The sequence below is a fragment of the Eucalyptus grandis genome, chromosome 11, assembly GCF_016545825.1.
Source record: "Eucalyptus grandis isolate ANBG69807.140 chromosome 11, ASM1654582v1, whole genome shotgun sequence".
Lineage (NCBI taxonomy): Eukaryota > Viridiplantae > Streptophyta > Magnoliopsida > Myrtales > Myrtaceae > Eucalyptus > Eucalyptus grandis.
This window is the reverse complement of record NC_052622.1, coordinates 10,818,140-10,845,293: the sequence shown is the minus strand read 5'-3', so window position 1 is coordinate 10,845,293 and position 27,154 is coordinate 10,818,140. Positions and strand designations below refer to the sequence as shown.

At 40.5% G+C, this 27,154-nt stretch overlaps 2 protein-coding genes across 2 annotated transcripts; both read left to right on the top strand.

Moving 5' to 3' along the window:
- Positions 1-53: 53 nt before the first annotated feature.
- Positions 54-2,221, top strand: LOC120289311 (probable terpene synthase 12). The gene is given in 7 exon segments (XM_039304042.1): positions 54-366; positions 369-456; positions 586-804; positions 897-1,035; positions 1,126-1,284; positions 1,287-1,379; positions 1,854-2,221. Coding segments are annotated over 7 exon segments (1,266 nt in total). The 5' UTR covers positions 54-92; the 3' UTR covers positions 2,148-2,221.
- Positions 2,222-16,593: 14,372 nt separating this feature from the next.
- On the top strand, positions 16,594-24,870 carry LOC104424789 (probable terpene synthase 12). Its single transcript, XM_039304532.1, has 7 exons — positions 16,594-16,704; positions 22,463-22,727; positions 23,048-23,420; positions 23,566-23,784; positions 23,864-24,002; positions 24,101-24,349; positions 24,580-24,870. Exons 2-7 carry the CDS (start codon positions 22,490-22,492, stop codon positions 24,718-24,720), a joined length of 1,359 nt encoding a protein of 452 aa, XP_039160466.1. The 5' UTR covers positions 16,594-16,704; positions 22,463-22,489; the 3' UTR covers positions 24,721-24,870.
- The last annotated feature ends 2,284 nt before the right edge of the window (positions 24,871-27,154 follow it).

Sequence of the window (27,154 nt, the reverse complement as noted above, 5' to 3'; positions counted from 1 at the left end):
ACCATACTAAAGTTCTACCTAATTGACAAAAAATTAGACTGCGATCGACTAATCTTGATGGGAAAGAACAAACAGATGTTTTCTGGATTTTCATGGACGAGCAAGGAACATTTATGGAGAGCCTCGGCCGTGACGTTGAAGGGCTGTTGAGTTTATACGAAGCTTCGCATTTGGCCTTCGAAGAAGAAGATATCTTGCACGAGGCTAAGGCATTTGCCATCGAGCATCTTAAACGCCTCAACAATATCGATGTCAGCAAAGATCTCGAATATTTCCAAGTGAACTGGGGGTTGGCACTGCCCCTGCACCTGAGAATGCCATTGCTGGAAGCTCGACGGTCCATTGAAGCTTATAGCACCCGGAGAGAGACGCAGATCGTCGGCTGCTGGAACTGGCCGTGTACAATTTCAACATGGTGCAGTCTATTCTCCAAAGAGATCTTCAGGAGATGTCGAGGTCGGTGTGGAAACGTGGAAAAAGTTTAGAATTCATCTTGCAAAATTCAAATGCCGTTAGGCCTTGATGGATATATTGCGAGTGAAATAGTAGCATCACTAATATCTGTCATGCGTGAATCAATTGCAGATGGTGGAACGATGTTAGCCTGGCAAACAAGTTGAGCTTTGCAAGAGATCGACTGATGGAGTGCTTCTTCTGGACGGTCGGAATGGCCTACGAGCCTCAGTTCAGCAATCTCCGTAGAGGGCTAACGAAAGTGACCGCACTCGTGACCACCATCGATGATGTGTACGATGTTTATGGTAGTTTGGATGAATTGGAGCTATTCACAGATGCTGTACACAGGTTCCTCAATACTTCGCTTCAGATTATTAGTGAAAACGTCGATTTCTCGAGTCTATTTGTTAAAGCCTCCTTTGATCAATGTGTGGTTTCAGATGGGATGTCGATGCCGTGTCGAATCTTCCAGGCTGTATGAAGCTTTGCTTCCTAGCTCTCTACAATGCCGTGCACGAGATGGCTTACGACGTCCTCAAGCAGAATGGAGAAAATATCATCCCGTGTCTAACAAAGGCGGTACGTACTTAACGTTTACCGATTAAACCCTTCGAAGTTCTATGAATTCTTGACGGTAACAGAAAAAGAATTTGAATTTGATGGATTCAGTGGAGTGACATGCTCAAAGCCTTCCTGCAAGAGGCGAAGTGGAAGCACAACAAGGTCACCCCGACGTTCGAAGAATACATGAACAATGGCTGGATCTCAGTCTCCGGACTCGTCATATTGATTCATGCTTTCTTTCTATCGACCCCGCACATTAGAAAGGGGAGGAACTAGAATTGATCGAGACTTACGGCCATGATCTCTTGAAGTCGCCGTCCATTATTTTCCGCCTCTGCAACGATCTCGGTACCTCGTCGGTATGCACTCTCCTCCTCCTCCTTCTTCGCTCCCTAGAACTAGTAGCTGTAAAAAGGGCAGAGCATACAAGCACTGCAACTTCCGATTGAAAGAGCACGATAAATTTGGACTTACAATTCTGACCGATGAACATCCCAAATGAACGATTACAGATTAAAATAGACAAAAACAAGAAATTACTTCGAATCACTAGAGTATTTTCATGTGAAAGTGCTGCAAATGTTTCTAGTTGCTGCCACTAACTAAAACCCACCAGAACTAAACCAAAATCTTCGTGCAAAGAAGAAGTCTTCGAAATTACTTCCACCCAGTGCACTTCTCTTTCGATAGCTTTAGGACTTCGCGTGCACTTGTACTATTTAGGTAATTTCTTTGACAACATCAATCAAGTTATGACGCAAACTTTCCACTCGATTCCTTTTCGGCTCATGCGTCATGAAAGCCTATGCTCACACCCACATTATATGTTGTAGGCCGAGCTAGAGAGAGGAGAAACGGCAAATTCGATCCTATGCTACATGCAAGACACCGGGTGTGCGAGAATGTTGCTCGCGAGCATTAAGGAACTGATCGACACAGCATGGAAGAAGATGAACAGATATCAAGTCAACAACTCTTTGTTTGGAAAATCATTCGTACGTTTGGCTTTCAACCTAGCCCGAATAGCTCACTATACATACCAAGATGGAGATGCACATGGCGCTCCAAATGATAGATCGAAGTACCGTATCCACTCATTATTGATTGATCCCATTTCTCTGGAGTAGATTTGTCAAAATAGGTCATGGACTCATTTCTTAACCCATATTTTATGGGCATTTTAAGGAGTTAGTTATGTTAGGAAATGGGTTGTAAATGGGTTTATAATAGCAATGTTAAAAAAATATGGATGTCTAGTTGGTTTCGTGATATACCCAAATCCAACCTATACTTGGGACAAGCAATGCTAGAACAACGGTGCCATTATTGCTCGAAGATGACGGTGCAATTTCAACCGTTACTTTTTGCTTCAAGTGGAACTGGTTACTGGATTTGTTTAAATATGAAGAAAAGGAAAATTGTTCAATGAGTTGCACTGGAAAGGAGAACTAGAAATTCTTCCTTTTGTCTTTCATCCTCACCTCGCATGTTCTTGTGATCTCCAGCCCAACTTCTTCCGTGGGATTTTTATTGTTAGGTATAATTTTTTCCGATTTTATAAAATTTAGTGCTTAATTGTTATAAAAAAAAATGAGAGTTACAAAGTAATGGAAACATTAGAAATACAGTAAACTAAATCAAATCCCATTCTACAACGTTAACTATAAATTTCCTTTCGTGAACTTCTTTAGAATGTGTTTGTATTTTTCAATTTGAGAAAATGCTTGTTTGGGATAATCATTATGATGGCAATAGCTGGTTTGACCATAATCACTTTCACTTCAATCTGAGCATGCCAAGAAGGGGTAATTGTACCACAAAGAATGGAGAGAGGAAATCTAGGTGATTGGCCATAGTGAGCTGCCCTCATCATAGTGGTTATTCGAACAAGCATATTCTCAGATTGAAAAATACAAACATATTTTAAAGAAACGTACCAAAGAGATTTAGAGTTAACGTGGTAAAATGCAATTTGAATTAGTCTACTATGTTTCTAATGTTCTCTTAACTTTGTAATATTCTCAAAAGAACATGAGGTTAGGATGGAAAAAAAGAAAATTCTAATTTTCCATTCCGGTGCAGCCCATTGAGCAACATTCCCTTTGTCATGACCTAACCCTAGGGAGGGAATAGGTTTGGGAATATTATCTAAAAGACAAGCCCATGGTCTATGATTAAAGACGCTCCCAAATTAATATCTCACGCAATATTAGGTGTTCAAATTGGAGGGTATGAATATTTTCCGGGAAGAAGGAGTTGCCACTAGTTTATTGGAATTGACTAGAAATCAAGTGAAAGATGGAGTGTACTTCACTTCCTACATAACCAAAAAATCTAGAGTCATGGACTTAATTATACTAATTAACTAATTAATGCATTTTCGGTTTACCTATTATAGTTAATTTAAAAATAAATAAAATTGTCAAGCAATTTGAATTAATTTTAGACTAATATATTAAAATGCGAATTGACCGTGTGGGTGCGCAATCATCAATATAGTAATTGGCCACGAAAGAAAGCATTAAATAGATTGCATGGAATAAAAGACCTAATATTAAGGAAACAGATAAATGCTAAACCACAAACAACAAATGCATGCAAATAAGGGTAATTGTCTTTGAGGACAATCGAAACCTTAAGATAGAACCATAAAGGCTTGCTCAATTTTTTAGCACAACTTTAGAGTTATGAAGCTTCCATTTTTTTAAAAGAAAACAGCTCAAAAAGTCTATTTTAAAATTTTTTTTTTTTTTAAGGAATTATAACTGTTTAGTATTTTTGTAAATTTATAATGAACTTTTCAATTTTTAAAATTTTTTCATGATAATACTTTGAATTTTTCAAAAGATCGAATTTTAAATTTTCTGAGAATTACTGAATTTTTCTTGATTTTTAGTATTTTTTATTTCATAATTTTTCAATTTTTTATATTTTGTGGAATTTTTCAAATTTGCAGAAAATTTTTGAATTTTGAATTTTTTCGGATTTTGAATTTTTTTTGAAATTTTAATATATTTAATATTATTATATTTGGGCAAACGGGTTCAGACGGGGAAACCCAATCCAGCCCATTGACCCGATCCGAAGACCCGGACCCGACCTAATTAAAAATATTTCTTAAAACCCCTTTTTATATTAATATTTTAATTAATTTTTAATTCCTTTTCTTTCCGTTTTCTTTTATTTTCTTCTTCCCCGGTGTCTTCTCTTCTTCTCCCTTTCGTCTTTTTTCCTCTCTTTCATCACCCTCTTTTTATTTTATTTTTCTTTCGCTCTTTCCTTTTCTTCTTCCCCGATGGTTTCCTGCACCCCCGAAGCCACCTCTCCCGCTTCATAGTTTTCTATTATTTTTGCTATTGCTTTTTCCTCCCTTTTTTAAATCTATTTTATTCCTTTCTTCTCTTCTCCACACTCAGCCCCATTTCGAAGCCCCCCTCTTCTCTGCAACAATTTCACCGAAGTTCACCCAAACCAATATGCCTCCTTTGCCGATCATCTCCCTCATCGAGCCAAAACCAAACAAACCATGCCCACTTCGGCTATCACCTTACGCCATCGACGCATGCCAACCACTACCTCATGGACACGCCGCATCAAATGACAAGCCGATGTACAGAAGCAAGCGTAAATCAAAGAAAATCCACACGAGCTCAGTCAGATATTTTAACGAACACCTAACGGGCATCAACCGAAGAGAGGACGCAGGATCAACATCCGAGACTCCAAACGCACCGAAATATTTAACTGATGCGCAAAACTAAAACAGAGCATAGCACCACATGGATGGGGTCGGGACTCGCACAAACCGGGCCTCAACAAAGGGGAAAAAAGAAAAGAAGAAGACAATAACCAGCACTTCAAGAGCAAACCAAAATTAGAGGAGGTGGTCGCGGATCCGAAAGAAACATTTTCACAAGCACTTGGCGTGCGCTATCAAAACGAGGGATTTCAAACTCGATGGGGATTCGGACACGGACCTAACTTCCTAACATGCATACTAGATCACACAGTAGGTTTGACGGAGGACCGACGGGACCGAAACTCGCGCCGACTTGGTTAGCCGCGAGCTCCGGCCCGACGCCCCCCAAAACAAACAAGGCACCTATGCTCGGGGGTAACGACGTACGTGGTTCAGCGAAAGGCCGCGGCGGACGAGGGGCTAGTGGACGGGACCTCACACGACGGCCAGCCACTCTCTCGAGCTCTCTCTCCCCTGGCTCACTCTGTCACACCCACTCAAGCTCTCTCCCTTGGACTCTCGCCGAAGTCGCTCGGAACTCTCCCCCTCCCGGCCTCTCACTCCCCTCTCGCTTTTAAGCACCGGGCGGATGGGATGTGGCGCGCCAGCTGCCTCTGGCCAGCCTGCCCGACCGAGCATCTCGCGTGATCGCTCGCCCTGTTCTCCCTGTCCTTCATCGCGTACATCGTCCTTTCCGACCTTCGTATCGTTCCTCAGCTAGCGTCCAAGAGAAGGGAAAGGAGGAGGAGGGTGGAAGCTGGGCTAAGAAAGAAAAGAAAAGGAATGGGCTGAGCCGGCCCAGGTGGGGACAAGGAATGGGAAAAGAAGAAGGGGCCGGGCTTGGCTGTCTCTAGCCCAGCCCTGCTACTTTTTAGTTTTTTTTACTCTTTTAATTATTTTTTCGAATTTTTTTAAATTAATTAATTAATTAATTAATTTTTTAATACTAGTAGTGCAAATTTTTTAATGTCTATATGCGATGCAATTTAATGAAAACACAATACATTTTAATAAAAATTATTTACTTTGCTTTTTACTTCTTCTTTTTCTAGAGACTATTTCATAATTTTTATATGATTAAATCTTAAGTAAAAGGTAAAATTTAGGTGTTAACACTTTTTCTTACTGAAATTTCTTCTTGAAGTGAAAGTGATGGTTGAAATTGCACTGTCATCTTCAAACAATAAGGCATCATTACTCTAGCATTATTCATTTGTGACTCTCTCTCTCTACCCTCTATCAGTAAATAATGGACTCCCTAAATTATTCCAAGTTTGAAGAAGTCTTGGGCCTCGTTCTAAGAACCGGTCAAATAGTTTATGATTCTATTTTTGATCTCTAAAAAAAAAGAAATAGAAATTCGTTTTGTGACTTTTTTTTTGTTCCCGAAAATAGATTTGGAATATACTTAAAAGTATAAAAGTTGCTTCTTTATTCCTAGGAAAAACTCTAAAATCAAGCACATTTTCCTTCTTCTTCTTTTTTTCACTTTTCTTTTCTTCTTCCTTGAGTTGGTCACCGGCCTCGGCCATACCGACGAGGTTCGACCTTGCTGACCATCGTAAGGTCCTCGTTGCTTGACCAAGGTGAGGCCAACCTTGTGGTGGCCCAATGAGGTCAAGCCTCATCGGTGATCACGCAAGCTTGCCAAAAAAAAAAAAAAAAAAAGGAAAAAAGGAAAATCAAAAGAAAAGAATAAAAATTAATTCAAAAAAATTCAAAAATAAAATATTATTGAAAAAATTGTCCACTAACGCTAGCCGGTGTCCACTTTAGCATCGGCAGCCAAATTTTGCCGATTGACTGAATTGGAACAATTGCAAAGGTTTAGAACTAAAATGGCTAAAAAAAAAAAAATTTATAACTGAGTTGAAATAATTATAATAAGTTAAGGACATTTTTGATAATTTTTCCCTTATCTGGACTTATATTCGGACTACCAAAGGCAAGTGGAAAATTGTGAGGTAGCTCTAAAGTTTTACTCTTAAATTATTGTAGATGGTGGAATAATGTTAGCACTGCAAACAAGTCGAACTTCGCAAGGGAGAGGCTAATGGATCGTGATGATAGATGAGCCTCTCCATAGCATCTATTAAGGCCTAACCCAAGTGAACACGCTGACAACTGGGATCGATGATGTGCACTGTTGGGAATTACTGATCCCCAAAAACCGGATTCGACACTTAATCGAACCCCTAAATCAATGCGGAAGACGAAGCCCGGGAATAACACGTATCACCGATCGTAAAGCACACCACGGAGTCGAGCGTACCTTGTTAGCCACAGATTAAACACCGTCGTCAATAGAGGAAGAGAATCCGGATCCGATGAAGCCTTGAAGGGAAGAAATTGGAAGCCGTATGCCTCGTTCTTTGGGAGAGAAAACGCGGGAGAGAAGCGTACGTTGATTGTGCCAAGGGTGCATCTCTCTCTCTCTCTCTCCTCCCTTTTATACCTTCCCATCCACGGGCCCTATTCCCGTGGGCCGGGCTTTGGGCCCAACTTGGGCGGACGGGCCAACTCAGGCCCATCTCATAAATCCATCATCTCCCACTCGCACATGGTGGTACAAAACCAACATGGGCGGACAGCCCTACTTAGCCTCATGAGAAAAATCCATCATAGACTTTCTCTTAACATGGTGGGTCGAACATAATCCTCTTTTCCTCTATTCAACATTCATACCAGTGAATAATCCGTGCGACCAGCATACTTTGAGAGCTCGTTGCCATACATCTGTTAGGAATACATAGCAGCTCATAATGGGCATCACTTCCTGAGTAGATTTAGTATGCAGTACCCTAGATCGATCGATCACATTTTTATCTCTCTTGATCTCTTTTAAACAATGATATATTTATTGTATTCACAATTATGATTATCACAAAGACAGTCATAATTGGTTAACCGGTGAATACAAAACTACAATGTGATTCTCCAAAATCGATCTTCCTCTTTCCTTCAAACTCTCAATTTCAGTTCAGCTTGCTTTTCTAGAAATGCCCCATTAGATCGAATCAAACTCATGATCATTGGCAACATCCTAAGATAGCAAACACTAAATAGAAATCTTGAGAATAAGTAAGAGTCATGAGGGGACTAAGAAGTTGAGGAACTCTCTTCCTCAAGAGTCTCACACGACATAAAAAGTTGAGATCAAACTTTTGCCACTCTTATTGGTCGTCTCATGCATACGTAGTATGAAATACGTATTACGGTATTAACTCCTTCCCATGGAGCGTATGTCTACACCTTTCAATACCGTACAGATGATAGGTCAGACATACCCAATGTCTAACTTGAGTTCACGTATCTACTCATTTACAAAATTCATCGAACTCACATCCGGCATCATAGACAGATAAAGTAAAATATGTGGGGTATTTTACTTTCGGACATAGTAAGTATTATGTCCTCATCTTAACACCCAGTTAAGGCGACATACGTGTTTTAAGCTTGAGCTCGATTATCACCCTAGATAATAAGCTTAAAAACAGTCTCATCTCTATTTATCACACAGTAAAGAGGCGATTACCCGTGTGAGTGGGCTAATCTCATCTGTCCGACATACTTCTTCTAACTTAAAATAATGCACGAGCATTAAGATGCATAAAGATCAAACAAAGATTCATAGGCATTAATGATGAAAACACAAATTCATCAAATGTGAACTCTTAGGGAAATTACAATATTCAAGTACATCATCCTCTACGCAATCCTAGAGATTTCACATGGCTACAAAACACATCTCTAGGGTATTGGCTTTGTCATAGGATCTGCTACAATTCTATGCGTAGTATGTACTATAAGTTCACATCTTTTCGTGCAATCATATCCATGACAAAAATTATACTTGGTATCTATATGTTTGGTCTTGCCATGATATTTGGATCTTTAGTGTACACTTTTGCTGCTTGATTATCATAGTTAACTAATAACAAATCTGCAGCACTTCCAATAACACCTAAATGATCCAATAATCTCTTAAGCCAAACATCTTCTTATATCTTTGCTGATAATACCACGAACTCAATTCCATCGTGGACAAGGTTATTTACTTTTGTTTCTTACTGCTCCAACACATGGTGCCATTATTCGGTAAGAGAACAAACATAGAGGTAGATTTCCTTTCATTTAAATCTCCTCCCCAATCAACATCAGAATAGCCTTAGAGTCGCAGATCCTATCTATAATAACTCAACATATAATCAGCAGTCCACTTTAGATACCTCAGTATTCACTTAACGGCTTTCCAACGTGCTTGACCTGGATTGGATTAGTATCTACTCACCATTCCAACTGCAAAACATATGTCGTCTTGTACACATCATAGCGTACAACAAGCTTCTAACAGCACTAGCATAAGGAACATGTTTCATTTGTTCCTTCTCTTGTGGAGTCCTTGGACACAGTCTATGGCTCAATCCTTCACCTTTTGCAATAGGAGCGTCAATGGGTTTACAATCCCATATCATTCAATTCAAAATTTGGAAGATAACCAACTTTTGACAAGATTGACTAGCTCCATATTACTTCCAGCAATTAGTATATCATCAACATATAATGATATGATCACAAATTGATCCTTGGATCTTTTGATATATACACAATGATCCTCATCTATCATTGTAAAGTCATATGCCATTATGGCATTATGAAAACGTATATATCATTGTCTTGACGATCGCTTAAAGCCATATATCGACCCCCAAAGTCGACATACCTTTTCTTCTTGGCCTTTCACTATGAAACCAACAAAGTTGTTCCATATATTTCATCCTCTAATTCTCCATTGAGGAAAGCAGTCTTTACATCCATTTGATGTAACTCAAGATCCATACTAAACACTATTGTCGAACTATGCAAATCAAGGTAAATCTTATTATAGGAGAAAAATATCTTCATAATCAATTCTTCCTATTGATTATACCCATTCGCCACAAGGCGAGCCTTATGCCTTTTAATCGAGCCATCAGCCCTTTCGCTTTATTTTGAGAACTCACTTGTTCCCAATGGCTTTGCGTCCTTTTGGAAGATCAACCAGTTCCAGACTTGGTTTGATTTCATTGACTCCATTTTCCTCTTTCATTGCATAAATCCATTTCTCCTTACTAGGGCAATTTAGAGCCTCATTAATATTTCTTGGCTCATCCTCATCTTGCGGAGCAACCATAAAAGTTTCCCTTTCAATGTCAAAACATCGACCGGGGAATACTTTGGCGACTTGTTCACCGTATGGGAGATTGTACACTTAGCACATCATTCCCCATTATGCTCCCACTTGGATTAGGTAATGATAATGTCGTCACATCGTGTGGTTGCAATTGAGAATGTGTTGAATTCAATTCATCACATCTATATTACTCCCACTTGGATGAACTCCATTAATATCATAATCTTAATCCAAGGTTTCAAATAGGAAGTAATCTTCCCCTATTTCGCCCTTCTTAGGAAATTCATCCACTAAGAATGTGACATCCCGTGATTCAAATTCAGTTATTCTCCCACTTTCCTGCTCACCTACGAACACATACCCTTTTGAGTGTTCGGAGTATCTCATTAAAATACTCTACTTTTATATGGGACTCAATTTCCCAAACTTGTGAGAGGACATATGAGTATAGACAGCATAACCCCATGGCTTAAGTAAACTTAAGTCCGGTTTTCTACATATCCATAACTCATATGGAGTGAAACTAACCGATTTGGAAGGCACCCGGTTAAGTATTTAGGCAAAGATTAACAACACATCACTCCATAAAAGTGATATGTAAGTTAGCATACGCCATCATGGACCTAACCATTCCAGTAGGGTTCTGTTTCTTCTCTCCGCAACACCATTTTGTTGAGGAGTATATGGAATAGACAACTATCTTTCTATTCCTTTTTTCATCACATAATTTTCTGAACTTATCAGATAAATATTCTCAACCTCGATCGGATCTAAATACCTTTGTTTTCCTGTCTAATTGATATTCTACCAGGTTCATAAACCTTCTAAAACAACTTATGCTTCAGATTTATGAGAAATCAAATAGACATATCCGAATCAAGTAGAATCATCTATTAAAGTGATGAAACAAACAGCCCCTTGCCTTCCTCTCACATTCATTGAACCACAGACGTCCAAATGGATTAAATGCCGAGGAAATTAAGCTCTTTTACCTTTTCCAAATGGTCTCCTTGTCATTTTCCCTACTAGGCAATGCTCGCATATGGACAAATCAACTTTTTCAATATTGCCCAACAAGCCCTTTTTGGCTAGTCTTTTCATATATTGTTGGCTCATATGACCAAGTCTAGCATGCCATCATATTCACATCATTATCATATAAGATAGAAGACGTGAAACAAGGGGATTTCATATTGACATCATCACAGTCAACATTTAGTACAATAAAACCATCTAGAAAGTGACCACAACCATAGTAATTTGTATCTAAACACAAATCTACACATTTATTATGGAAGTTCATACCAAAACCAAGCTTAACCAACACTAAGACAGACACTAAATTTCGACGAATTTCCAGAGCATATAGAACATCAAGATGCGTCCACCATGCATGTTCTATTGGTCGGTGCCAATTCCTTTACATCAGCTCTAGAGTTGTTTTTGATATGGATACACTCAGTTCCAGTTGGTACTCGTCGGAATTCCACAAAGGATCCTCTATCCTTTGCTACATGGTCTGTCGCTCATGAATCTACATTCCACAAAGGATTGGATTCAACCGATAATGCAGAACTTGACACATAATCAAAGTTCTCAAATGTACAAGAGGTGTTTGCTTTCTTTGGCTCACGACAATCGTGAGCATAGTGACCCTTCTTGTCTTGCACGGTTGTAACATTTCACCCTTGACATTTTCTTCACTTGAGGACTTTTTTCTCTCTTGTGTTGGTTAACTCTTGATCTCTTGCAATAAGGACTTGATCCTTTGCATTCCCACATATTGAACGAATCAATACGCTTGCGCTTAGAGCTCAAAACTCTTTATGAGCTAGAACCAGCATTGCAAATATCTATTCTCAGCTCACATGCCATTAAGCGGTCCTCTACCAGCTTAAGGTGGCGCACAACATTCTCAAGATCTTCCATAACATGGTCAAGAGCTTATAGTGCTTCTTGCTTTTCCAGCACATATTGAATCTTCATATTCAATATTTCACAATTAGCCGTTCATATCAGCAATCACATTCTTAGTTGCTGAACCATCACCGAACACATCGACATACATGCACGAATAATTAATGCCTATCATTTATGCATCTTTATTTGCATAGACCCATCATATTAATAAATAATTTTAAGTAAGGCTTCGAATCAAAAGGTCATTATGTTTCCAATCATCCTCCAAAATCCTAACTTAAAATTATCATTAATATGATTGTCATATGCAAAATCAATTCTATGAAGTTACAAAAACTTCTATAACTACCCACAGCTAACTACCCACAGCAACCAGCAATAGTAGAAAGCAAATAAAAATCTTAACATCCAATAAAATAACAATGCTTTCACATGATACAACTAATATATCGGTTGCTACATTAACAACAATCAGGTAGTAATCATTACACTAAGCAATATATACAAAGAAAAAATCAACTTGGAAAAGATATTTACATCCATAAAACATCTCATAATTAATCTAAGAAATAATTAGGGAATGTCCTTCTAATCTATCACCAAAACATTCGAGAAAAGAAGGTACATTTGCCAACCATGGAAAACTTTTGGAGAGCTCTTATGTCGCCACCAAGGCGCATTCACTCTGCGCCACGTAGCGCACAATCCAGGGTTGAAGTTTTGGCCAACTTAATCTATAGTACTCTCTTACAAAAAGCTTCCACCACCTCCTATAACCCGGGGACCACGTTGACCTCCCATAGCCGATCTAACACCGCTTGCCATTCAGGTGGAAGAGTGTTCAACAAAGCCGCACCTTCTCAAAATCCTAAGATAAGATAACCATTATTGATGATTTCCTGTATCATCGATTGACTTGACCATATGTGATACTAAATCACCATCAAGCCACCGAAAATCAGCTAACTCTTTCATCAGCCCTTTCGTCTAGCTCTTCCTTCGTCCGTTCTCGAGATTGCGGTATCCATGCATTACGCATCATAGTTTCGCAACAAATGCGTAACTAAAATGGATCACTTATCATCCATAATAAACAAAATGGAAAATACATAAATTTCCATGATTCATGCAACAAATGCAGAATTAAAATGGATGACCTACAACCCACACAGACATAATTGAAAAAAGAAACAAATTCCTTTTTTTTTTTTTTTTTTTCGGGTCAACGGACGGTCAACGGTCAAGTCAACGGTCAACGGTCGTCGGTCAACGGTCAACGGGTCAACGGTCGGGCGGTCGGACCGGTCGCAACGGTCGAACCGGTCGGACCGCACGGGCTGGTCGGACCGCTCGCACGCACCCGACCACACGTGCTCGCGCGTGGGAATGACGCCACGGGCGTCATCCGCACGTGTTTCTAGGGCGCGTGCTCGCGGCGGTCGGGTCGGGTCGGGTCGCGGGTTCGGCCGGTGCCGCCGGCCAACCGTCGCTGGTCATGACGCATCGCTATCTATGGTTACCACCGTTGGATGGCCGTTGGGCGTCATCGCCGACGCCAGCACGGCGGTCCGTGACCGCGTGTGCGTTTTGCCACGCCCGGGCGCGGCGCGCCCGGTTCGCCACCGGCGCGTGTGCCACACGCGCCCGGGCGAACAAGCGCCTCCGGCGCGTCGCGCCACGCGTTAGCGCCTTCCGACCGCGCGTGTGGGCGCGTTCGGCTTCCGCGCGGCGGCGACACATCGCCGGACTCGTCTCGACGCCCCTTTCTCCCTGTGCCATCAGATTTTGATTTTGACATACGAAAACATGTAAAAATGGCCGAAGAGCGCTCGGGTGTCGGGATTTGTCGCCCGATCCGTACGGCCGAAGGGATTTCGCGAAAAATCAATCAAAAACATCATAATTGATCGGGAAAAACGTGAAACAGGGCTCTGATACCAATGTTGGGAATTACTGATCCCCAAAAACCGGATTCGACACTTAATCGAACCCCTAAATCAATGCGGAAGACGAAGCCCGGAATAACACGCATCACCGATCGTAAAGCACACCACGGAGTCGATGGCGTACCTTGTTAGCCACGGATTAAACACCGTGCCGAAGAAGAGGAAGAGAATCCGGTCGATGAAGCCTTGAAGGGAAGAAATTGGAAGCCGTATGCCTACTTCTTCGTTTTGGGAGAGAAAACGCGTAAGGAGAAAGCGTACGTTGATTGTGCCAAATGCATCTTTCTCTCTCTCTCTCCTCCCTTTTATACCTTCCCCCATCCACGGGCCCTATTCCCGTGGGCCGGGCTTTTTGGGCCCAACTTGGGCGGACGGGCCAACTCAGGCCCATCTCATAAATCCATCATGCACGATGTTTACATCACATTGGACGAACTAGAGCTATGCACAAACATCGATTTACTTGGAAAAGCAATATTCATGCATCTTAATTGTTGAATTTTCGCCTTCTGATTTGCGTATTTTCAAACAGGATATCAATGCTGTGGAAGACCTTTCCATAACAACGGAATGAAATTGGCTCGTGAGACTCTGTAGGGAATAGGGAAAATTATCGTTCCTTGTCTAACAAAAGCATTATGCGAAAAACATATCTGGTGCTCGACATTGTAAGAATTGACCGTGTGCGTAGCTGAGTGGGATCTCCCGCCTAATAAGGAGATATTCGGTGTTTCTATTGTTTCGCAGTAGTATAATTCGTGCAAAGCCTTCTTGCAAGAAGCAAAATGGAGTCACGACAAGATCATCATCCCGAGAGTTGAAGTGCTTGAACAAATGCCAAAGGTGGATATCAATGTCAGGGCATGTCATGTTTTTTTCTTTTTTTTGGTCGAACGGGGCATGTCATGTTGATTCGTGCCTCACCTCTTATGAAGCCCAGGCATGAGAAACGTGAGGAGAGACGACGAATTCAATTGTGCGTCGCATGCAAGAAAGGGGGGCCTCCGAATCAAACGGCTCGCGATCACTTCATAGAACTGACGTGAAAGCAATTGAACAAAATATCTAGGCCATGGCTTGACCTTCGATCGATCTTTTCGTGCAGCTGGCTTACCACCTTGCCTGGACGGCATGTCACGTGTATCGGGACGGAGATGCGTGCAGTACTAATGGCAATCGGTCCATTCGCACTCATTGATAATTGAGCGTGTTTTCTCTCGAGCCATGCTTGGATAGAGAGATTTGCACTAAATAATTCTCTCCCTCATATGAAGGGAATTAAATGTATATACACGACAACATAGGGAAAAATTACTGGGTGGACCGGATGTATGCATCCCAGTTTATCTAAACTATTGGGTCCTATGGATACATAAAGTAGGTAGATTCCATTATACTAAATGATCCAAGTGTACTCAATGAACAGATTGCTCTAATATTAATTACGGACTAATTTAATCCTTTCAAATATAGTCGAACTTTTTTTCGATAAATCTTAATTAAGGTTGATCTTTATATCGAACAGTGTCGTGTCTATTGCATAAATATTGGCATAAGTTGCGATATGCACTAGAAGATTATTTTCAGGGAGAAGACTCTTGTGATGAGAAAACCAATCCTTTTTTCCTTAGAAAAAAAAGAAAAAAAAAAGAGAACTTTCCAATTTTGGAATGGCGGTCATAATTAATGGTCAATTTATGAAATGAAAACTCTCATTCACTAATAAAATCAATTCATTTAATCAAAATTATAAATTTTAGAGGTGTTAGTGCCTAGACCTTGCATGTATAATCACTTTATTACATTGCCACCGTACCAAATTAAAGTCCGTCTTTATCTTTATACTAAGTATTGGCTCCTTTTTTCTAATGATTGAAGCTTATGTAAAAAGGGGAGTGGCAAACATTATTATCATTATTATGAGGAACCTTTCTTTGTGTAACTAAGGTTTGTTTATTTCCTCTGGCAATTGGACATTATAAGAAAATATTTTTTTTTTTAAAAAGGCTCTTTTCATTATTTTCCATCATTCAGTTGTATTTTTTAAATGAGGTAAATATCATTTTACAATTGTATTATTGGAAAAGTCTAAAACAAGAAATGAAATTAAGTTTGGCTACATGAGCTGGATACTTTTGGACTTGTGACTAGGACTCCAGTGATATTTTTAGTGTAAATTTATTCTAAACTCTTTATTATTATTTATTTATTTATTTGTGAATTTAAATTATATTAATTTAATTAAAATAATCATAAAATGATAATTATATAAAATATATATTTAATAAAAATAAACGTATCGGAATTTTTATTTTTTTAAAATGATATATTGACATATCAAATCGCGTCATGTCGCGTCGTATTACATATCGGGCATTTCAATATTGTTTAGGGTAGTACAATAATTATCAGAAAATGCTAAATACATAGCTTTCCGGAACGCAACTTCACAAATAACGAGAGCAAGTCTTTTCTATCGGGAGATGCCTTTTTTTCAACCTCTCATGCGAGGGCATTTGTCGTCAAGCGACCGAAAGAGTGCCAGCACAGCTGAGTATGTTGATGGGCACGAGGCTGTATAAATGCCAGGACTATCTGCAATCGAAGCAGGCACCGGTTTCGAGCACATAGGGCAGACGGCGGAAGCATAGGGCAGAAAAAAACCCGCAGCAGAGGGAAAAAGACAGCACAGGAAGAACAGAGGGGGGGTGAAAAAGCAAAAAGCGAAGAAAAAAAGGAAAAACGGAGGGAGAGAGCCGAGAGAGAACGGAAAGGGAGGGAGAGAAACCGGAGAGAAAAGCAGGAGAAGAGGACTCGTGGAGGTGAGCCAAGGAGCCGAGGACCCCCCGGAACGTCCAGCCACCGCCGTTGAGCCGCCGACCGCCGCCGTTTTCCTCGGAACCCAGGTAAGCATTTTGCCAAACACCTGGTGTGCGTGTGTTGCACCGAGCTGGCCGGAGCTCCCTCGACCGTTTCGAGCGAGCTCCGGCCATCACCCATCCCCCGCTGTGTTTGCTGTTGCCCTGGTGTGCGTCTTCAGTGGTTTTGACTTGCGCTCGGGCCTCAACCGATCTCGAAGCCCCCGGTTCCCGAGTGCCCCCCACCTGCTCGCCGAAATTCCCAACCGAAGCCTCCATCTCCGCCCCTCTGCCTGCAGCTCCCGCGGGGTCGTTAGGTTGCCGGAGTGGACGCCGTCGCCTGGCCGGAGGACGAGCATCGTCCTCCGCCCCAATCGAGGCGGCGCCGTCGTGCCCCGGCCGGAGAACTGCCCGGGCTGCACGGCGTCGCCCCTTTCTGGTCGCGGACCAGAGGAGGAGGGGGAGGCCAAAACGGGCCAGATCACCGGTCTGGCCCGTTTGGCCTCTCTCTCGCCCCGCAGGCCGGCGGCCCAGAGTTGGTCTGGGTCGTGGGCCTGCAGAGGGAGCCCTTTTGCGAGGGGGTTGGGCCCAACCCACAATTGGGCAGAGGCCTGACCAACCATGGTCGGGCCTGGCCCACTTGGGCGGGCTGACTGGCCCGCCTCCAACCAGACCGAACGTGGGTCCGGTCGGAGATCCGCGCCGACCGCGCCGAACCCGGGTTAGGTCAGACCGGATCCGACCTGGCCCGGCCTAGTTTTTTTAATGAAAAAATAATAAAAATTTTAAATTTTAAAAATTTCAAAAGTTAAAAAATGTAGGGTTTGGTTGTAAATTGTCATGTTTGGCCTTTTCAATATAATTATGCATTTATTTGCTTGCACATTGATTATGTCATACGTTTAATTTACATATATAGTCATGTTTAATTGTACGTGTTTAATTTTATTGCAATTATGATTATAATATCTATGATTGTTACTTTAATGATTGCGTGCCCGCATGATCACCTTACATATTAATGAATAGGTGTAAAATCAATCCAAGCTGCTTGACAAAAATATTTTCTTTTAAAATGAACAAAATTAGGTAACGAAATGGCACTAATTGATTAATTAGTGTAATCGGTCTCAACTCTAAATTTTCTAGTTGTGTAGGAAGCGGGGTACACTTTCATGCCTCACTTGATTTCTAGCCGATTGATTTAAATAGGCTAACGATTTTTATTGCAAAAACATTTAAAAATACCAAAATGTCACGCGAGGTATAAGCTTAGAAGAGCCCATGCCTAATCACGGGCTTTAGGTCCATCCTTTAGGCACTATCCCTAAACCTACTCCCTCTTCCTGAGGGTAGGTCGCGGCACTGATGTTTTGGTCTTTCTCTCTCATGCTGTTCTCTTCACTTTGATGAAATAATGGCACTTCCACTTTATTTTGCTCTTGATGTTTTCTCCAAGAAGATAAAGCATCAGGTCCCTCGTTTGACAAGCAACGAAATTGCTATTCCTCAAGGAGGACAACGATTGGCCAAGTACCAACCAACTTGGGCTTACAAAACGTTTGGTCCCTAGCGACACATGATTCACATGTTCTTGTCACAACCTCCTTTTTGGTGTCCTTACGTGCAAGCGCAAACGGAGGCAAATGGCCAGTGCTAAGTATTAAGTTTAGTTTGAATTCTCCCAAGTCTATTAATTCACGATTTATGATTTGAGTTTTTGACTTATAAGTCAATTTTAAATAGGATTCGTCACCAATTAATTTGAAGTAGGGCAACTAAAAATCCAAATGAAATATTGGAAGAAACACTTCACTTTTGCGTAACCAAAAAAACTAAGATCGAGACTTGATTATATTAATTAATCACTAATACCCTTTCGATACTTGATCTTATTTAAAATTAAATAAAGCATTTTACCAATCATGAATTCTAGGATTCCATTTCTAACCACATCATAATGGGCGCAATTGGATAAGCCAATATTTACTTCAAAAAATTAAACATGATTTTCTTTTTTTTTGAATTTTTCGTTAAGTGTTTTCACAAATTTTAAAGAAAAAAACATTCAAAGACTATTTACAAGATTTTTTTTTTTTTTGGGATGCAAAATATTTTTGCATTTTCTTATTTTTCTAAAAGGGAAATAAAATGAAAATATACTGACCCGGATCAGTCAGACCCACTATTTATACTTCATTGACCAAAACACAAGTACATTCCCTTGTCAATTCTATAAAATTGCTGCCCATCCCCTTTTTTATCCTTTTTTTTTCTCTTTTTATTTCCTTTTTTCGATTTTTCTACTTTTCTTTTCTCTTATGCAACCCAAGCGCCTCTCTCCCTTCTCCTTGCGGCGTCGACAGCGATGGTCGAGACGAGTGGTGCCAAAGCTTGAGAGAGGGGGGGGGGGTGGGGACGCGTCGAAACGGCTAAACGGTCGACGTCCGCGAGCGTCAAGCGTCACCGAGGCTTCTCGACCGGCCGAGATGGTGTTCGGACAACTCGAAATCGTTCAAAATGAACACGTAAAAACTAGATCTAGCTTAGGCATTCCATCGAACGGCTAGAGCACACTGCTGAAACGTCGGATCTTGTCTCCATCGGGGCTCAAACCAAAGTCAAAACCTTCGCCGGACAAACAGCGACACCACAACAGTCGAAAATAAGGAGAAGGAGATAGAGTTCGCACAACCGGGTGGCCGCAAGCTCTAGCCCCGCATGCCCAAAACAAGGCAAAAACAGAGGCTAGGGGGCTCACGGTTCGGCTCAGTCGGTACGACGTCGGCGCGGTGGTCACCGGCGGCCTCTCTTTTTGACTCTCTCTGAGCTCACCCTCTCTCAAATCTCTCTCTCGCTCACAGATCTCTGAGAGATCTCGGCGTGCCGAACGGCCTCCTCCTGCCGAGCTGGCGTCCCATCAATCATTACTTCCACTTGCTTGCTCCTTCTTTTCCGCAACTTGTTGTCCTTGTCCTTGTTGCGGGGGAAGGGGAAAAGGAGAGAAGGGAGAGCCGCCCACGTGCGCTGCGGGGAAGGAAGGAGGAAGGAGGAGGAGGAGGAAAGGGGCGGGGGCGATTACGTAGCACGCACACTCTCCGGAAGCCTTTGTGTCATGTCCGACACTCTGACACGTGTCCGACATGCTCCGACACGCGGTCAACGAGTGTTGAAAAATCTGACAGGTGGTCAACTCTCTCCGACACGTGAGTCCAAAATTTCGACACGTGATTCCGATAGGCACGGGGTCAATTTTAAAAATTTCTAATACTTGAGGGGTTAAAATATAAATATACACAAAAGAAGTAATAAAGGAAGTAATAAAATTGCTATAAATATACACACGGGTCAATTTTTTTTTTTAGTTTTGTTTTAGTTTTTAAAAAGTATTTTACTATTTTTTATAATTGTTTTAGTTTTTTTTTAAACAAAAAGTATTTTACTATGAAAGAAGTAATATTATTATTAAAAAAATGCTATATATGATAAATAAATAAATTTAAAAATATCATTTCAGCATTTTTCTTTAAACAATTTTTTTTATTATTCTAAGTTTTATGTATTGTTGTAACAAATTAAAATAATGAATGATATTATTTAATATTTTTCGTGTAAATTAATTATTACGCTATTATTATTATTATTATTATTATTATTATTATTATTATTATTATTATTATTATTATTATTATTTATGTATTTGTATATAAAATATATTTAATATATAAAGTATTTGTATATAAAAATATATTTAATATATAAAGTGTCGCGTGTCCGTGTCCGTGCTACATAGGGGGCGATGGACCGTATGTGGGAAAAAAGAAAGAAGGAAATTAATTTTTTTTGAACTTTTTTATTTATCCGAAATAAAGGAAAATAAAATAAAAAATAAAACCTTGATTGATGCAAATAGTATTAATACTTATGTGATGCGAAAATCATTTTCGTTAGGGCCAAATTGATCTTTAATTTTCCGTGTAATTTAATCATGAATAATTAGTAAAAAATTTAGGTGTCAATGATTACTAGTAAAATTCCGTGTAAGTTTATAGAAAGGCCTGCGGTGATTTATACATATGTGATCACTATCAAAACCCAAATCACTTCTTTTTAACAAATGAGATGTGATCAAAACTAAAATAATCCTTTTGAGCATTTGAATGAGGGATAGTTGCTGTTGTCTCCCCTTCATCATTTTGTACACAACCTTTCTCAGTAAATTTAGGGTAAACCTGTCATAGTAATATAGTTTGAGTTTTTGGTGGCTTTTGCCTTTATATAATTGAGGAAGATAGCCCTATAGAAGACATCAACTCACTTCTATTTGTCGTGAACCGACCCAGGAATCTTTATGAAAACAAGAGAGCATCAATCATTGAACATGTGACCCAAAGAATATCAGAAAACTTTCATACTCGTTCTAAACATGTCAATGACCAGCGAAAACCACTTCTTTAGTTTCCATGGTTTCGATGAGTTGCTGGTTAAGGCCAAAAAAGCCCCTGGTTTGTGAAATTTCCATCATGTGGCAATTGGGTTATTAGGTTATAAACGATTAAGTATGCCAAATTGATTAGTTTATTAATTTAGGAGCAACCATAATGATTGTTATATTAATTTATGAAAGACTCAAGACTTTCATCGGTCTGACGTTCTATAAATGTTGGACTGATATTCAATCAGAAGAGCCACCGACTTTCGAGAACTGACTTCTTCACTTACAAGCAACGATGGCACTTCACCTTTTCTCTCTTCCAAGTGTTTTCTCCGAGAAGATTAGCCGTCAAGTCCCTCGTTCGACAAGCACCAAAGCTGCTTTTCCTCAAGGAGGACGAAGATCCGCCAATTATCAGCCATCTGTCTGGACTCACAATGACCTTTCGTCCCTCGTGACAGATGAAGGTCGCCAATCCTGTCGCGTGGTAAAAATCCACACTCTAGCCATTTGTTCTCTATAAGAGATATTTATGCTAGAGTTTAAAAAAGGTGAAGAGGAATTCTGCAATGTAGTTTGAACTTAATTCTAACAATTATTCAAGTGAATAAATGCTTGGTTTAAATACGACATATCGTATGTTCAAATTACAACGTCTTTCACTCAAAGTAATCTAGGAATCTTATATTGGCTGCTTGTGGTTTTTAGAGTGATTCAGTGCATTGGGGGAGGGGGGGAATCAGTCTACTTCAATAATTGATTATCCTCATGTTCTCAATGAAACATAAATGAACTTGCAGCATTAAGATGACAATTGTCCTAGAAAAAAACTATCCATCCAATTGGGTTGTGTTGTACTGTTATGTTAGGATCCACTCTAACAACAAGGTGGCTATGAAATTCGATTTAATGATCTCTACATCATTGTAGATGTCAAGTCATGAGGTCTCATTGTTAAGATTTATCACTTTTATTAAGAGTTTACGTTATCTTCCATCCCTAGTTTCCTCCGACCATGTCTCTATGGATGAATTGCCAGATGACTAATGTCCATGTTTATATTCACCAATCAACATATTGGTTAGAGAAGGTTCTCTCTCCGAACAAGGATAGAAAGAAATTTTTCCAAACAAGGATGGAGAAAAACAAAATCTAGAGCATGCCATGAAAAGGGGGAATCCCTCTATCCGCATGTCTCTTTACGTTTGTTGCAGAGTTGACACTATTTCATTCTAAAAATTCCATAATAAATGTTATTGTTCTCCGCGTGACACAAATAGGATCTTAAGATCAAACATTTCCACCTCTTTCATTGAAGTATCAAAACATTCTTCTAGGGTTCCAAAACTACTATTTTTTCCCCTCATGTAGGTTGAGCTGCAGAGAGAAAAGGCACAAATGGTGGAAGAAGTCAGAGGTGCTCTTCATGACGAAAATGCTGAGCTCATTACCATATTTGCTCTGGTTGACGACATTCAACGCCTAGGATTGGGACGTCACTTTGAGGAAGACATTTCGCGAGCTCTTCACAGATGTCTCTCTCCAGATGTGGTCTATAAAGGCCTACAGAAGTCTCTGCATGGCACAGCTCTCAGCTTTAGAATTCTTAGACAGCATGGCTTTGAAGTTTCTCAAGGTACTTGACCCTAAATCTGATGATATAAAGCGATTAGAAAATAATTCTCAAAAGTGGGATCAAGATGCTTTTGAAATTTTTGTTATACTTACTTTGTACGTAAAGGTTCAAGATGATTATAAGAAATAGATAATTATTTTGCAATCGCTATGATAGATTAAAGTATTTTATGCCAATCGCTAGCTGTAGTGACATTCACAGCATAGGACCTCACCATATCTTCACATGACTACATTTTAGAGGAGAGATAATTCACTAAGGAACAACTCGATAGTATTTTTCTCTAATTAAATATACTAATCTTGGCGACGAGGAAACAGATGTTTTTAAGATTTTCATGGACGAAAGTGGCAGTTTTATGAAGAACCTTGGGAATGACGTCCAAGGTATGCTAAGCCTATACGAAGCCTCCCATTTGGCCTTTGAAGAAGAAGATATTTTGCACGAGGCTGAAACATTCACCATCGAGCATCTCAAAAACCATAATCGCGACATCAACAAAGATCTTCAGGGCGAAGTGAACCATGAATTGGAATGGCCCCTGCACCGTAGAATGTCGCTGTTAGAAGCTCGAAGGTTCATCGAAGCTTATAGCAGACGTAGATACACGAGTCATCGAATCCTCAAATTTTCTGCTACGAACTTCAACACGTTGCAATCAACCCTCCAAGGAGATCTCCAGGAAGTGTTCAGGTTAGTATGCAAAATAACAAGGACAGACCCTATGATTGATGGTGGAATTGTTGGACTGTAAGGTAATTAGACTTTAGAAAGCTTGACATGTGTTCGAGAAAATAGCAAGCATACTCTAAAAATTTTACTCTTTGATTTACTGCAGATGGTGGGATAATGTTGGCCTCGCAAACGAACTAAACTTCGCGAGGGATAGACTGGTGGAGTGCTTCTTTGCAGCGGTCGCAGTGGCAGATGAGCATCCACTCAGTAATTGTCGGAAAGGGCTGACCAAAGCGAACATACTGAACGTCATCATCGACGATGTGTACGATATTTATGGCACATTGGACGAGCTGGAGTTATTCACAGACGCTGTTCGCAGGTCCATCTCTCATCGACATGCCTGGAGATAATAATATTCACGCATTTCATAATTTTCATCTTATCATTCGTGGTTTCAGATGGGAAATTAATGCTGTGGAAGATCTTCCTGGCTATATGAAGTTGTGCTTCTTAGCTCTCTACAACTGCGTGAACGAACTGGCTTACGACACTCTCAAGGAGACTCGGGAAAATGTCATCCCGTATTTGACAAAAGCGGTACATGACTCGACATTGTATTAATCGACCATGCATGCATCTTTGTTTTAGGAATCTCCTACGTGATACGGAAATTTGGTGTTTCTACTGTTTCGTAGTGGTATGATGCGTGTGAAGCCTTCTTGCAAGAAGCTAAATGGAGTCACAACAAGATCACCCCACGAGTAGAAGAGTACTTGAACAATGGGTGGATTTCAGTATCAGGGCATGTCATGTTGATTCATGCCTACTTTTTATCCAGTCCAAGCATGAGAAAGGAGGAACTTGAATCACTAGAACATTACCATGATCTCTTGCGGTTGCCATCCATGATTTTCCGTCTTACCAATGATCTTGCTACCTCATCGGTATGCATGTTTTCAGCTCTCTTCAGTCCCTTTTTTTTTTTGTTTTTCGTGTCACAATAAATCTTATATAGGCACACCTCTCTTCAGTCCTTTTCTTTTTTTTTCATGTCACAATAGACCTTATACAGGCACATTTTTCTGTAGCCAAACAACTGAAATTTCTGTCCACATATTCATAATTTCTCGGGCAGCTTCTTCTAAAACAATTGGCAAAATCATGTTCCTAATAGGCTGAGCTCGAGAGGGAGAGACGACAAATTCAATCTGGTGTTACATGCAAGAAATGGGGTCTCCGAGTTAGAGGCTCGCAAATACGTTATAAAAATGATCGACACAACGTGGAAGAAGCTGAACAAATATCTAGTCAATGACTCAACCTTCAATCAATCTTTTGTGCGGATGGCTTTCAACCTTGCACGGATGGCGCATTGTATGTACCATGACGGAGATGCAGTTGGAGCTCCAGACGATCTATCGATGAACCGTGTGCACTCACTAATAATTGATCCAGTTTCTCTCGAGCCAGGTTTGGATGGAGGAATTTTGACCTAAATTACATTTTCTCCCCCTCGTTGAAGGAGTTTCTATATTGTACTCTCAATTTCAGACTCATGTCAATTAAATTCCAGTGAGTTTCTTAGCTATAATTTCCAGATCTGTGTTGTCGATTAAATTTCAATGTGTATTTTTATCTCAAGTGTCACATTGTTGATTAAATTCCGGTATGGTTTGTTTACATTTGGTTGGGTTGAAGTGATTGTATTTTTCAAGCGTTTTCGTCAATAAAATTCCTATGTTCGGTTCGTAGTTTCTTGTCTACCTATGATATTTTCTATCTGAAATCATCATGAAACCTGTCTCCTCTACTAAAAAATTGAAGAATGACTTTCGGCGAAAAAATTTTCATCGCGAGATTAATTTTAGCGGAACATAAATGTACAGTCCAAGAGATGTTGAGGTGTGCCACAATTCGAAACCCCACTAGTACCCCAATTATGAAGGGGCGTTGACTAGAGTTTGTCTGCATGATGTCAACACAAATGTCATACGTGGATAAGACTCGAAAGAGTGATAATGCCTGATTTACTTTATCAAGCGACCAACAAACCAAGAAAATTGTCCATACAGATTGTTTGGACGATGAATAATGAGGTGGGTGCTTTGGAGTACAAAAGGGGGGGAAGATTGAATGCTGGCGAGTGAAATCAAAAGCTTACCTATCAAAGCGATCGGCTCCCCGTCTATGGCCCTTGATAAACTGATCTTCACACGTAAAAATGGACTCTTTTGAACTCAACGAACGTTAAGAGTTACTCCTGTTTGCTCATCAGCGAAGCGAAGGCCATCTCCTCTTTCCCCGGAGTTCACATTTTCAAAATAGCGTACAGAAGTCTTTCATAGCGAGAGCTACATAATGTAGCATATTAACTCGATATCACGCGCTCAATCAATCGATATTAATTATTGCATCAAAGCGTAATCTAGTTGGTCGGGGCTGAGATCTGGAAGGTGAGGGTTCAATTTTCCCATTAATGGAGGCGTGTTTTGAGGTGTCATTGCGACCCCACTTCCATGTGTCGAGTTTGAATCTGAAAAATACTTGTTTCAGACTTATCTAGTATCAGCAGTGGGAGCCTCTTGGTGTGTCATGGGGATTTTATTCGGCACAATCGAAGTAAGTTAAGACCGCACTGATTTCATATGAACCCGAAAAGGAAATCCACGTGATTTGCGTAGCTTGTTAAGAGATTCATGGGAATAACGAGGACGGTCGGCAAAATGGATGGGTGCAAGGCCGTCAAGAGTCCCGATCTTTCAAAAAATCTAATCCCTGCGATAAGGCCCGCAAACCCAGGCGAAGGGACTGTCGATATGATACCACAAGAACGACACAACTTCACGCGCGCCAATCAAAGAGACCAACGAGTGAACGAGAGACGATTACAGCATCGTATGGTTGAGCAAACACAGACAGAGATTTGACGAGAGACGATCCAGCAACGTGTGATCGAGCTTACATAGAAAAACGATAGGACGAGAGGATGTGGTCCACCTCGACAACAGCGATGATCGCTTGAAGTCGAAAATCTATCAGCGTATTCCATCGTCATGTTTTAGTAAATAAAAAAAAAATTATGTATAAATAGGGGACTGTTCACGCTAACGAGGGCGTGCACAGATCGCTGAGTTTTCACCTTATGTAAGATTGGCTTTAGTCCAGTTCGCGCGATTAATGGCACTCCATCTTTTTGGCCACGCCTTAGCTTCTGAAGCTTTCCTCTCTGACGGCTAATGGTCGAGTCCATTGTTCAGTGAGCACGCAAGTCTCTGATACTCAAGGAGGACGGAGATGGGCCAATTATCAGCCAACCGTCTGGACTTACAATTACCTTCAGTCTCTTGTGGCCGACGGAGGTCGCCAATCCCGTTGCTCGGTAAAGCACCCTCTTGTTATACGAGATATTTATGCTAAAGTTAAAAGAAAGAAAGATGCTTTTCCCAATTTAGCACGAACTTAACTCTAATGTTTAGACGAATGCTTAAACGCTGGGTTCGGATTCAAGACATCTTGCATTCGAACCATAGCGTCTTCCGCTCAAACTAGCTTGGATTCTACATCTGCCAATTGTGGGTGGGGCATTACCAAAGGTACATGGATGGACAGGGCGGTTTGGTGTATCAGTGGGGAATTAGTCTAATTGAGAATTCAATTATCCTCACTTTCTCAAGAAGACACAGATGAAATTTTGGAATTAGAGAGGATTATTATCCTAGAACAAACCGTCGATCAAACTTGGTAGTGCC

Bases quoted from the DNA above. Each gene is read 5' to 3' on its own strand.
- LOC104424789 (XM_039304532.1), top strand. From the start codon at position 22,490: ATGGTGGAAGAAGTCAGAGGTGCTCTTCATGACGAAAATGCTGAGCTC. The intron at 23,421-23,565 runs GTTAGTATGCAA...GATTTACTGCAG, and splicing joins GATCTCCAGGAAGTGTTCAG to ATGGTGGGATAATGTTGGCC. The intron at 24,003-24,100 runs GTACATGACTCG...ACTGTTTCGTAG, and splicing joins TCCCGTATTTGACAAAAGCG to TGGTATGATGCGTGTGAAGC.